At 42.1% G+C, this 13,175-nt stretch overlaps 1 protein-coding gene across 1 annotated transcript in view; it reads left to right on the forward strand.

Moving 5' to 3' along the window:
- CYBB (cytochrome b-245 beta chain) overlaps positions 1 to 12,740 on the forward strand; it is a gene marked incomplete at both ends in the record, with an annotated part of 32,035 nt that extends 19,295 nt beyond the window's left edge. The window contains 7 exons of the mRNA XM_079726950.1: positions 27 to 156; positions 2,297 to 2,389; positions 4,768 to 5,021; positions 5,830 to 5,992; positions 7,888 to 8,034; positions 10,306 to 10,430; positions 12,614 to 12,740. Coding sequence (XP_079583076.1) covers positions 27 to 156; positions 2,297 to 2,389; positions 4,768 to 5,021; positions 5,830 to 5,992; positions 7,888 to 8,034; positions 10,306 to 10,430; positions 12,614 to 12,740 — 1,039 coding nt within the window. The remainder of the gene's footprint in view (positions 1 to 26; positions 157 to 2,296; positions 2,390 to 4,767; positions 5,022 to 5,829; positions 5,993 to 7,887; positions 8,035 to 10,305; positions 10,431 to 12,613) is intronic.
- Between the last annotated feature and the right edge of the window lie 435 nt (positions 12,741 to 13,175).

Consider the following 13,175-nt stretch of genomic DNA (forward strand, 5'->3'; position numbering starts at 1 on the left):
GGTCTGGACTTACATTTCCTCCTCAGGCGAATTGTACGTGGGCAGACCGCAGAAAGTTTGTCGAAACACAAGCCAAGAGAATGTTATCAAAACATCTCACAATGGGGAAAAATACAGGACTGCCCAATCCCACAGTTCTCTGGGAACCCTCCTATGGTATGTACAATTCATTGTAGCTATTATAGTTTCCTTACCAAGAATCTTCAAACTGTGCCTAAAAAAGAGATACAAATGTCATAGAGTTGTCCGTTATGAATGTCATGGAACTGCTAGGATGTTATAAGTATCCAGTGTTTTTCTGCTATGCTTATTGTCTAGAATTAGTTCTTGAAGAGTAAGCTTTACAGTAGTCTGTTATGAACATCCTGATGTAAAACTTGGAAACGTATTGTTTTTTAAAGTGCTTTTGGGTTCAAGAAGTGCTACCTCTTCTCTTCTGGTTGTGATGGCCACAATAATACCAGTTAATGATTTTCAGAGGGCTTCCATCCTGAGCTGAGTTGGAAAGCTCAGATTATGATTTATAAGTAGGCGGGAGCCTCTTCGGATTCCAGGAAGTAAGACTTTCTATACAGCTTTCAGAGCTGGGAAGGAAATTTGTGAGGTGGCACATAGGGCTGCCACTGGGTACCAGGAGGTCCCGTCTATGAGGCATAAAGGAGGCTGCAGAGCCAGGTTCATGCCATTGGCACTTCATGGTAGAGCAGGCGTGTGGCAAGGATGACCAAGGGAAAAGATGCTGAAATATTTACCTTGTGTTGGGAGCTCTGAAGAACTCCGTTTTGTTTATTCTCAGTATCTCCATTCCATAGAGTGAGCGGTGGACCCTGTGATCTTCATACCTTTTCCCCCATTGGCAAGCAATATACTTTATTGGTTATTATGCTAGCCATTGGTATAAACCTAAGCAAAAATCAACTTTTGTACAGGGCTTCTGAACAGGATGATTATTTTGTCCTTAAACACAGTATAATATAAAGGCAAATTTCCCATCCCATTTTCTCCTTCCTTTTTTCTGACTCTCATAATATAGGAGTACTCTTCCTCTAGAAACAGCGTGCTGTCTGGGGACTCAACATCTTTCAGCATCCTTGCTCATTAATGAAAGCAAGCAGACACATCAGTAAACTACCCCCACTACATGCAGACATCAATAGAAAGGATTAAAAGGGAACTCTATCGCAGGTCCTCTTATGAGCTGGGGAAGGCACATTTCCTTGAAGACAGCTGAGGTCAGAGTGCTGCTACCTTCACAGGCATCTACCTCAGAGGAGCTCCTGGGCTTCTGGGGAGATTAGAAGTGATGTCCAAGACCTGGCTCCATTCAATGGGGCCCCAGGTGGCAGCCAGGACACAGATGGATGATGCTAGACCGTTTGAAAAAACGGTCCCATGAAAATGAAGGCCAGTAGCAGAGCATTTATGACTTCCGGGCAGATATTCTTCAACTTAGGCTGGAGATAGGGACATTTGGGTGCTCTCAACTTCCAACAATAACTTTCTTAAAAATTTTCATAGAAAGATCATAGGCGAGACTATGGGAAGCACTCTGGGATTTTTTTTCCCTCTTGGAATCCCTTCTGGAATGTTGTATTTTAGATGATACCGACTTCTAAAATTCTTTGCTACTTCAGATATTCATCTAGGAACCTAACTGACTGAATCCCAGGATGGATCTGTTTGGCCTAAATGTTTTTGTATAGCCAGTAATGCCACGGGGTAATTCCAGTGTTCTGAAACACTGCAGATTCTGACAAGAGAGCACCCTAGAGAAAGTGCATTGCATAGCTCCTAGAACTTGCCAGGATATTAGAGGAAGAGCTAAATTCTAGCGTGGAATTTCTCATCTTGCAAAGAATGAAGCTTTGGCTACGTGACCAAGAGAAAGTAATTGCAACATTGCATTAAAAATATGATGTTGTTGAAATGCTATCCTTTAGAGAAATGTTAATTCCGAAACCAACCTTACTCTGCTGTAGGGTTATTGCAACTCCTATTGCGACAATAGGAGGAAATCCCATTCCTGTGGACAGTTCCTCTTGGGAAAGTTTCATACTGTAGATATAGTTCCCCAATGTGGCCAAGGAGAATGTTCATTTTTACTGGCTCAAAAATTTATTTTAACTTTAGATATTTTCATGCATTCCTTTATAGAAAAAAATTACTAATCTATTATGGAATATTTAAACAAACCAAAAAAGGTGAACTTGACTTCTAAAATGTTTTGTCCCCATGAATCTTTTATCAACTACCGCCCCTTAACACATCCTTTTTTCATTGTTTGCTCTGATTACAGACTTGGAAATGGATAGTGGGTCCCATGTTCCTATATCTCTGTGAGAGGTTGGTACGGTTTTGGCGATCTCAACAGAAGGTGGTCATCACCAAGGTATTGGCTGGGTTAGGAATTACTAATACTATCTAACTATATCATGGACAAGTCTATCCAAGTTCTCTATATCATTGTCAGATCTCACTTTTACTCAGTTTCTTTTGATTAAACTTAGGGCAGAGAGATGACCTACAGTTTGTTTCAATGTACCTAGCTTGATAATGAAATGATTGGGCCTTTTAATTGGGGAAACTAGAAGTTAACATTTTCTGTTGAAAAGTGAACCCAAATGTTTTGTGTAAATGAATCCCTGTGTGTGTGTGTGTGTGTAGAGGGGAGGGGCATAGAGAGATGATGTGATTAGTTAAGAGTAAAGAAGCAAAAGAGGTGAGTTCAAAAGGTCATGCACTGAGCCTTAAAATATTCAGATGCCAAAAGAACCAGGGAACCAAGGGCAGGTCTCTGTGCTTTGTATTGCAGTCACAGAGTATCAGAGTTAATGTACTCAAAGTCTCAAGCGAGCTAATAACTAAACTGCATTTAGAATTGAGTCCGCTAACCTCAAGTATATAGTGGTTTTTCCCCACACGTCTATGCTGCTTCTTATCATTAAATAAATAAATATCCAACTAAATAAATAGAAACGGAATCGCCTTATTATAGTTTCAGGAAACATCAGACAGGACTGTTTTTATCAAATAAAATTCAGTTCAGTTCAGAAAGTATTTACCAAAAGCTTACCATGGGTTGCTTTCGCAAAACACACAAAATCTTCCACTCCACCACCCTAGCTCTTCTTCCTTGGCCTCTATGGAAGGTCATAGTAAAGTTAGTCCAGCTGGCATTGGAAACCTTGAAATATAGGAAGCCACAACAGTTCTCCTTTTATGATATTTGTATTGTACTCTGAGAAAAAGCCCACAGATCAGCAAAAAGAGCCACCACAAAATTTCCCTTACTAGACTAGAACGAACTAACCAGACAAGTATTTCCTCTAAGCCTATTTCTAAGGCAAACTTGTTTGCCTGTGAAGAAAATAGGTATTCATTTTCTTCTCATGTAAACACACATAAGAAACAAGGTACTATCCAAAAGTATTCTGGTGACAACGCTGTCCACTAGTGCGTTTTATTCCCTTCTATCCCAGTGTTCCCTGTGGTAGCAAAATTGCAACATGGTGGAACTCATTCTCACCACACAAAATTGCAACATGAGCAACATAATTTTCAAACTCATTTTCGTCCATTTTTATTTTCTGTTTCAAAATGAAGCTCTACACCTCCTTATTTCAGTGATGAAGGGAAGTTGTTACAGCCTTGTCATATAAGTTATATCTGAATCACAAGTTGTGGAAATGCTTGGCAGTTTTTCTTAAAAGGATTTCCTATTGTCCTACTCCTCCTCACCGGTGAAAAGAAAAGCTCGTCTATAACAGTCAACATTAGGAAGCTGCTGTTTTGTTTCTATTAATTTTTCTTTCCTTTGATGTCCCTTGGTTTGTTTTCAGTTGCACATATAAAGTCCCTCTAGGATCTCAGGAATCATCAAAGAAACATATTACTTTGCATATTATAATGAAATCATTTTGTTAAGCTATTTACCAACTTACCAGTTGATGGACATTTGCACTGCTTCCAATTTTTTTGCTCTTGTAAACAAAGCTGTTATGAACATTCAGGTACATGGAGAAGGAGGATGGCAACAGGTGGGTGGGGCCTGGCTTTGGGAGAGATGGATGGTGTATTCCCCAGGGAGGGAGAAATGTAAAAACAATGCATGGAATCAGGCAGGTTCAAGGTGGGACTTGGGACAAAGACCCGCACCTTAGGCTTGGTTTGGCCGATGTTGCTATATTACTAGCCAATGGGGTCTCCTTCTGCTTCTGTCCGGCTGCTAAGGCTCTTGATCATCCCTTGGGGAGATAGGAAGGCTGAGTAGGAAACCATCTCTTCTTCCTGTTTCTAACAACTGCCTTGTCTTCTTAGAAAAAAAAAATCACATTAAGCTGGTGTCTTAGGTTGGATTCCCTGGCAAAGACTCTGAGACAGAGAACTGCATGCAGAAGTCTTATCGGGGCATGTTCTCAGGAGATGAACCTGTAAAAGAAAAGAAAGGCAGGATTGGGGGAAGGAAATTGCTGGCCCGAAGTGGTTGCAACTGCAGCCTCAGCTGATCCTACAGGAAGTGCGATGGCCCCTGGGAGTTGTCCCAAAGTGAGGACAAGGACAAGGTCTTTGGATGCCTGCCTCAGCTCATTGTTGGCCGTGGGCTACAGCTGAGGGCAGTTGCCAGTGAGAGGCAGGTTTGCTGGAAGAACTGCTGTATTGGCCCTGAAGAAGGGACCTGGGTGGGGCATCTTAGCTCAGCCTTGCGGATACTGAAAAGGCAAGTACTGGGGGAAAGGTTCATTTCCAGAGACACATTTTGTTCCATAGGTGGTCACTCACCCTTTCAAAACCATCGAGCTACAGATGAAGAAAAAGGGATTCAAGATGGAGGTGGGCCAATACATTTTCGTCAAGTGCCCTGTGGTGTCCAGGCTGGAGTGGCACCCTTTCACCCTGACCTCTGCCCCCGAGGAAGACTTCTTTAGCATCCATATCCGCATCGTGGGGGACTGGACAGAGGGACTGTTCAAAGCTTGTGGCTGTGATAAGCAGGAATTTCAAGATGCCTGGAAACTACCAAAGTGAGTACAAAGCGCCTATTACAAAGGTGCATGAGTTCAGGAAAAATGTCACTCTACTAGCTCCGAAGTCTGACAAAACATACAGATTCTACAAATATAGGGAGCTATCTCGGTGTTCCCCATTTTATACCTGTGCTGTGTTTATGCATATAGGTATACATCTTATATGAAATATAAAATGTTGGAATCAAATATTAATCATGGATATTCCCCAGTGCCTATAAATTTGTAAGGGTCAAGGCCAAGGTATATTAACTTGCAATCAAAGCTATACTTAAAATTTCATTGGTGTGCGTTATTTGAGGGTAAATGCCAGATGTTACTTAGTAGATGCTGAAGAAAAGTATGTCAAATAACTCAATGAATAGACCAACATAAAGTAGGGATATTAAATTTATAAGATATTATGACATGGAAAATTCTCACTTTAATGTGCCGTGTAAGCAGGAATTTCAAGTGTGGGCTCACCTGGCAAGAGACACAGACATTTGTCTGTGTGTGTGTGTGTGTGCATGCGTGTGTGCACGCGCGCATGTGTAGTGGGTGAACGGGGGTGGGGACATGAAAAAAATACCCCTGAGAGTTACCAAATGTTTTCAGTTAGCTAAAAATTCCCCTTCTTACTTCCAACCCCGATGTTCACACTGAGTTGGTTACTTGAAAGCTATCTCACAGAACAAAGTGTCACATCACCACATTGTCCCAGTTTGAAGTGACATGTTGTACACCTGCAGTGATAATGTGTGCCCCATCCTCCTCTGAAGAGCAAGGTATCCGTGTAACTATCTCCCCTCATGCTTCCCTCCAGGATAGCTGTTGACGGGCCCTTCGGCACTGCCAGTGAAGATGTGTTCAGTTACGAGGTGGTGATGCTAGTGGGAGCAGGGATTGGGGTCACGCCCTTTGCATCCATTCTCAAGTCGATCTGGTACAAGTATTGCAATAAAGCCCCCAATCTGAGGCTCAAAAAGGTAGGTTCTTTTCTTTTTCAGAGGGCTTGGAGCATTCATCACAGTCTGCCAAGTGAAGCCTCAAAGAACCTTCAGGGCAGAGGCTGGCAGAGACTGGCAGAGACTGGGGGAAGTGAAGACAAGTTCTAGGTAGTTTCAGAGAGGCAGGCTTTGCAACAAAAGGGCTATTTGATAAGTCAAAGGTGCTTCTGGGAATTCCCTGGCGGTCCAGTGGTTAGGACTCGGCACTTTCAGTGCCAAGGGTGCCGGTTTGATCCCTGGTTGGGGAACTAAGATCCCGCAAGCCATGCGTGGCACAGCCAAAAAAATAAACAAACAAACAAATAAATAAATGTGGTTCTCTATAAGCAAGCCTATTATTGAAAGTACAAATATACTGTCTTTGTATAGCATTACTGGAAATTCAGAAGAGAGTTGGGAACAGAAAGTATTCACAACCCCAATCCAATAGTTACACTTTTTGTAAATTCTCTTCCAACATGTTTACATATTTTTAGAAAGCTGTATATATTGAGTATGTACAATTTCATGTCCTGCTCTTTTTAAAACATATAGTATTTTTCAGTGTTGTCACAAGCTTGCTGATAATCATTTTTGATGATTCTTTCATGTTCCATTGAGAGGATAGAATAATTTTTCTATCATCTTATGTTAGATATTGACACGGATTCCATTTCCAGCCCCCAGCACATTTATTTGCAGGGGGAGGGCAGGAGACATGTCCTTTCGTGACACTTTTACTTTTTTACTTTCTCATGGCTGTCTCCTCAGAATAAAGTCCTGGGGGATTTTTTGGTTACATGTAAGTTTGGTATCATTGCCCAATAAAGAACATCTTTAATAAAGCTTGAGTCATTCTCATAGCTGTAGAGATAACCTCTAATAGGCACGTTGAGCTTACCTTGACTTTTCATTCTCCCCTTCCCCTCTTTTCGATGTGGAGGAGGTGTGGGTAGAACTACTTTTTCCCCTACGAACTCAGGGAATTCTGGCAGTAGCGGGTAGGGAAGTAGCGCGGTGGCAGCCATGGCTCGTCTAGATCCTATTGGTCTTTCTGAGGGGAGGGTCAAAGGAAGCCGGTGAGGGCTTCCCTTGTGGCGCAGTGGTTGAGAGTCCGCCTGCCGATGCAGGGGACGCAGGTTCGTGCCCCGGCCCGGGAGGATCCCGCATGCCGCGGAGCAGCTGGGCCCGTGGGCCATGGCGGCTGGGCCTGCGCATCCGGAGCCTGTGCTCCGCAACGGGAGAGGCCACAGCAGTGAGGGGCCCGCGTACCGCAAAAAAAAAAAAAAAAAAAAAAAAAAAGGAAGCCGGTGATCCTAGGAGGGCAAGAGAAGACCCAGGGGGAAAGTGGTGGGCTAATGTTTTCTTCTTAAGCTACGGATTTCTGAGAACAAGCTATTTATTTACTGCCCTGCCGTGTGAAGGCCAGAGCAGGTTCATGTGAGCTAGTTTGTCAAACATCTAGAGCTTTCTGAAAACCCATGTTTCCAGGCATTCTGAGCAGCAGGGAAAAGTGGAGGTGGGGAGGGTAGAAATCCATATTTCAATGCTGATAGGTCCCTATTTAAATATAATCTGCTTGACTCACAGATATAGAGAAAGAACTGGTGGTTACCCGTGGGGAGAGGGAAGTGGGGAGGGGCAAGACAGGGGTAGGGGATTAAGAGGTACAAACGACCATATGTAAAATAAATAAGCTACGAGGACATAATGTACAACATGGGGAATATAGCCAATATTTTATAATAACTATAAATGGAGTATAACCTTTAAAATTGTGAATCACTCTATTATACACCTGTAACTTATATGATATTATACATCAACTATCCTTCAAAAAAAGATAAAAATAAAAAAAGAAACATAATCTGCTTCACGGTCTGTCCCCCTCTCAGATCTACTTCTACTGGCTGTGCCGGGACACACATGCCTTTGAGTGGTTTGCAGACCTGCTGCAGCTGCTGGAGACCCAGATGCAGGAGAAGGACAACGCCGACTTCCTCAGCTACAACATCTACCTCACTGGCTGGGATGAGTCTCAGGTGAGGAAAAGATCCCCAATCTCAGGTCCCTCCCACAGTGCCCAGGGCTTACCGACTTCCCCTTGGTTATTGGAATGTCTTGTGTACTGTTTTTAAGAACAGTCGATGGGTTCAGGTGATCCAGCACATTCACTCTGACTCAGTATCCCCATTTGTTCAGACGGTTGATATTAGATTCAAAGTTGGTATCTATGGGACGGGTCAAAGCTAGGGAGCATACAAGGGAATCAAAGCCATGACTTTGACCTTGTTACAGCAATGCCTCCACCAGGGGTATCGAACCACGTGGACAAGATGAACTACGGGGTTATGGGAAGAAAATAGAGAAAAGATCAGCTCTCTCTCGTTCTCTCTCTCTCTCTCTCTCTCTGTGTCTGTATTTATATATACACATGCATATACATATATATGTATACACATGCATATATATGTGTATATATTCCTTTAATTTATGTTTATGCATGTTTTATACTATACATAATACATTTAATAAGGAGTCATAATAGCTGGCAATAGTTATTAAGCATATGCTTGTGCCAAGTATTGTTTTTAGTGTATACATAGATTGTCTAATTAAATCCTCACAACAACCTTATGAAGTAGCTATTATTCTTTTCCAGATTTTACAGATGGGGAAGCCAAGGCCCAGAACAGGTTAGGTCATTTGTCCAAGGGCATCCAAGTAATAAATGTTCCAGAACCTGCACTCTTAGTACTCCCAGTAGTTCATGATTATCATTTGTAAATAAATCAATATATATCTAATGAAGGTGATATATATATATATATATATATATATATATGGGGTGTGTGTGTATGTGTATATGTATATATGTGTGTGTAGTATGTGTATATGTATATATGTATATGTATATATGCTTTCTCCCTCCTGAGACATTTAGCAATGGAAATGTGAATTTTCGATTGAGAAGACAATTACCGTTAATTACAATTATTGATAAGATAATCACAATTCACAAGACAGCCCCCCACAACAAAGAATTATCTGGCCCCAAATGTCCAAAGTGATGAGACTGAGAAGCTCAGAAACAAGTTAATGATTCCTAGGGGGTAACATCTTTCTAAATAAGCAAACATGAATGACTTGGCCTGGAAGCAGCATGACTGTCCCCCTGAGTGAGGGGGTAAGGCAAGGGTCTCTGCCCACTCCTGGCCACTGCCTCAGATGGCCACCCCCACACAATGGATCCTCACCCAAGACAGTTTTCACAGGCACCTGGTCCCTGTGAAAACCGACTTCTTCTCATTTAGGTTTTGGCATATCGCTTATCATAGGTTCTCCAAGTCTTAGGAAAGGCTTGTTGCAGACGTAGGTCCAGGGACACATGACCATGAAAATTAGTGCTCCAGAAAAAGTGCTTTTAAGATGCCACTTCTGCAATTTAAAAACGAAACAACAACAACAACAAAATTTGATAAAAATGAAACCCAGGGGAAAAAATGTATAATATATAAATTGCTTTGCAGTTTTGTTTTTTTCAAAAGCCAGACACAGTTTTTTAAGTGGGAAATCTCTTTGCATTGAAAAATAGTTATTTTGCTTTGCAAAACTTTGTCCCTACAGGATTAGCAAACCAGGGTAACTACCCTTCTTAACCTCTTCCATCCCCATCATCCATTCCCTGTCCAGTGAATTTAAAATCTGATTTGATTGTTAAATAAATGTAATTAGCAATTTTTAGTTTGAAAAAATACCTGTTGTTCAAACTGAGGCCCCCTAGAATGGTCACAGGAAACAACACATGACTCTGCACACACACATACAGAGAGCAGCTTTAGGCTTGGTTTGATGTCTCATTACATTACCAAAATATGAGTACATTTTAGTCTATGGTTGTCTTAATTCTTAGTGATTCCCCCAAAGGAGCGGGAGTATATTAGGGTGAGAAGAGACTGTCAGACGTACTGCAGAGAGAAAAACAGTGAGATAGAGAATTTAAATCCTACCCACACTTCAAAATCTGGCTCAAATGCGGCCACCCTGAAACCTTCCCATATCCTCCCACCCGTGCTCCCTTCTTTGTCCTCATGGAGATGTTTGTGCCTCCTCTGTGGTCTCCCTTTCTAGACTGTAAATTGCTTGAGAACTGGTTTGTTCAGTGTTGACCTTCTAGCTTCCAGCATGGTGCCTTGCCCCAAATACATACAGTTAGAACGGTAATTAGAGCTTGGTTTGTGAGATATGTAAGTATATCTGTGTGTATTTATACAGAGTGCCTCTTTTGTCTGAATTCATGTCCTTTCCTGCAGGCCAATCACTTTGCTGTGCACCATGACGAGGAGAAAGATGTGATCACGGGCCTGAAACAAAAGACCTTGTATGGACGGCCCAACTGGGATAATGAGTTCAAGACCATTGGGAGTCAACACGCCAAGTAAGGAGTTCCCCCGCCAAGGTGTTCTTTTTTTTTTTTTTAACATCTTTATTGGAGTATAATTGCTTTACAATGGTGTGTTAGTTTCTGCTTTATAACAAAGTGAATCAGTTATACATATACATATGTTCCCATATCTCTTCCCTCTTGCCAAGGTGTTCTTGAGGCTCACGGTCTACATAAAGCAACAGCTTCCAAACATGGCTAGATTTATGTATTCCGGAAACTAAAATACCTAGATTACCATATTCACACCCATAAAGTGTTGTAGATATCTCTGACTTTAAGAGGAAGTCTTTAAATCACACCAAACAAAGATTCCCAGGCCCCACCTCAGACTTTCTGAACCCTGTTCCCCCCAAATAGGCCCATAACTCAGTTCTTTTCTTTCACCTCCTAAATTTCAGTCGTGTATCTACTTCTGTTAATTCTCTATGATTTATATTTATTACTAAGGAAACACTGTCCCCACTTTCATTTATAGTTTTTGGGTCCAAGATCATAAGTTGACAGATATTCCAGGTCCTTCCTGCCCTCACTAAAGCTTTGGTCATCATGAAACTAAATGTTCTATAACATAAAAGACAGCTCCCCACAACAAAGAATTCCCTGACCTAAAATGTGAGTAGTGCTGAGGTTGAGAAACTGTTTTAGGTCAGTTTTCATTGTGCTACTATTCCTTGGTATTTCTAAGTTTTTCCTGCCTACTGTACTGGCTGTTCTTGAAACTCTTTATCAGTCATTTACACTTTAGAGTGAATGAGGCTTGGTTGGTTTCTTGAATAGGTTGATTGGTAAAGGAAAGTAGCTTAAGAAAGAGACAGGGTGCAAAGGAAGCACTACAGTTCTTGCTTGTCTCGCAAGCTTATCCTCTTCCGTTCTCTAGATTTTCAGATTCTCCCTTTTCTTCTTTAAAGTCGCAAACATTTCTCAGAACATCTCCAGGCAACCTTTATTTGCCTTAGTTTACTAGGACTTCTAACGGTGAAGCTGAAGAGGAGAAGTGCTACTTACCTGTCTCTTGGCTTCAGGCTCCATTTCCACTCTTCCATGCCCTCCTGTGTATCGTGGCGGGCTAGAAGTCTGAAAACTGCATTTCTAAAATCTAGAACACATGACAAACTCAAGAAATCACCATAAATACACTCTTTTCGCCATTGCTTCTTACACTTTAATGAACATACAAATCACTTGGGGAAGCTTTTTTTTTTTTTTTTTTTTTTTTTTTTTTTTTTTTTTTTGTGGTACGCGGGCCTCTCACTGTTGTGGCCTCTCCCGTTGCGGAGCACAGGCTCCGGACGCACAGGCTCAGCAGCCATGGCTCACGGGCCCAGCCGCTCCGCGGCATATGGGATCCTCCCAGACCGGGGCACGAACCCGTATCCCCTGCATCGGCAGGCAGACTCTCAACCACTGCGCCACCAGGGAGGCCCTTGGGGGAAGCTTTTTGAAACGCTGATTTAGTACATGTGGGGTAGGGCCAAAGAATCTATATTCTTGGTTTTGAATAGATTTTTGAGTTTTACTGAAATCTTACGGGAACAAGAAATTGGAAATACAATCACATCAAAGTACAAATTGTCACGGCTTTGACATTTAAGCCAAACCAATTTTGTAGGGCAGATTTCAAAAAGGTGTGAAGTTATAACAATTTAAAAACACAGTTGACCTACTTTAAGAATCTGCATTCTTAAAAAGCTGACACCGAGGCTACTGGTCTGGAACCAGAGCTAGAGGAGCAAGGCTTTAGAGTCTAAAATGTTGAGGGATGAAGCCACACGAAACTGTTGGCAGAGGTGGTGTTCCTGAAGCGGGTTTGTCCTTGATTTTAAGATGCTGGGGTGTTTGGGGACACAGAGCCCTGAAGGGCAGTGGCCCACAGGCTCACAAATTCACCCTCATTTTCTCTGTAGTAGAAGTTTCCGCAAACCCTGCTTGCATGTCATTTTTTCAGAGAAGTCAGCTGCCTTTTGAAGTAGCCAGCTGCCCGCCCCTCCCAGCCCCGCAAACAGGGCCGAGCCACACTCTCTCATGGTGACCTGAACTCTGTCATTTGCGAAAGGACAAAGGAACAGAGGGGACTCTGCTCTGAGGCCTGAAATCAATAAGAAATGCCCCCATGTGCTTTGTAATTGAGCCCATCCCAAAGCCTGAAACTGTCTTTTTTCTTTCTTTCCCAAAAGTACCAGAATAGGAGTTTTCCTCTGTGGACCGGAAGCCTTGGCTGAAACCCTCAATAAACAGTGCATCTCCAACTCCGACTCTGGCCCCAGGGGAGTGCATTTCATTTTCAATAAGGAAAATTTCTAACTGGTCTCTTCCATGAGGAAATAAATGTGGGTTGTACCGCCAAATGCCCCAATAATGCTAGTTGATAATATAAGTTCCCTCCTTTAAAGAAAAAGAGAGAAAGAGAAACTATAATGTGATGATTTGCCCTGAAAGGAATGTCAAAGATTGTTTAACAGTCATAAATTTGCATTTGTATGGGGCTTTATGGTTTTCAGAGCAATTATCTACGCATTTTTTCATTTTGTTTCCTCACAGTAATTCCAGAGAAAGGTAGGGCAAGGATTCTCAGACTCAGGTCTCAGGATTTAAAAATGGGGGCTCAAAATGGTGAAGTAGCTTCCCTAAGATTAAAGCTGAGACTGGCTCTGGACCATCTGACTCTAGGTTTGGTGATCTTTCAGCAATACCAGGCTGCCTGGAAATAGGTTTGTATACTCCCCAAAAGAAGAAGCA

Source organism: Hyperoodon ampullatus (assembly GCF_949752795.1).
Source record: "Hyperoodon ampullatus genome assembly, chromosome: X".
Taxonomy (NCBI): domain Eukaryota; kingdom Metazoa; phylum Chordata; class Mammalia; order Artiodactyla; family Ziphiidae; genus Hyperoodon; species Hyperoodon ampullatus.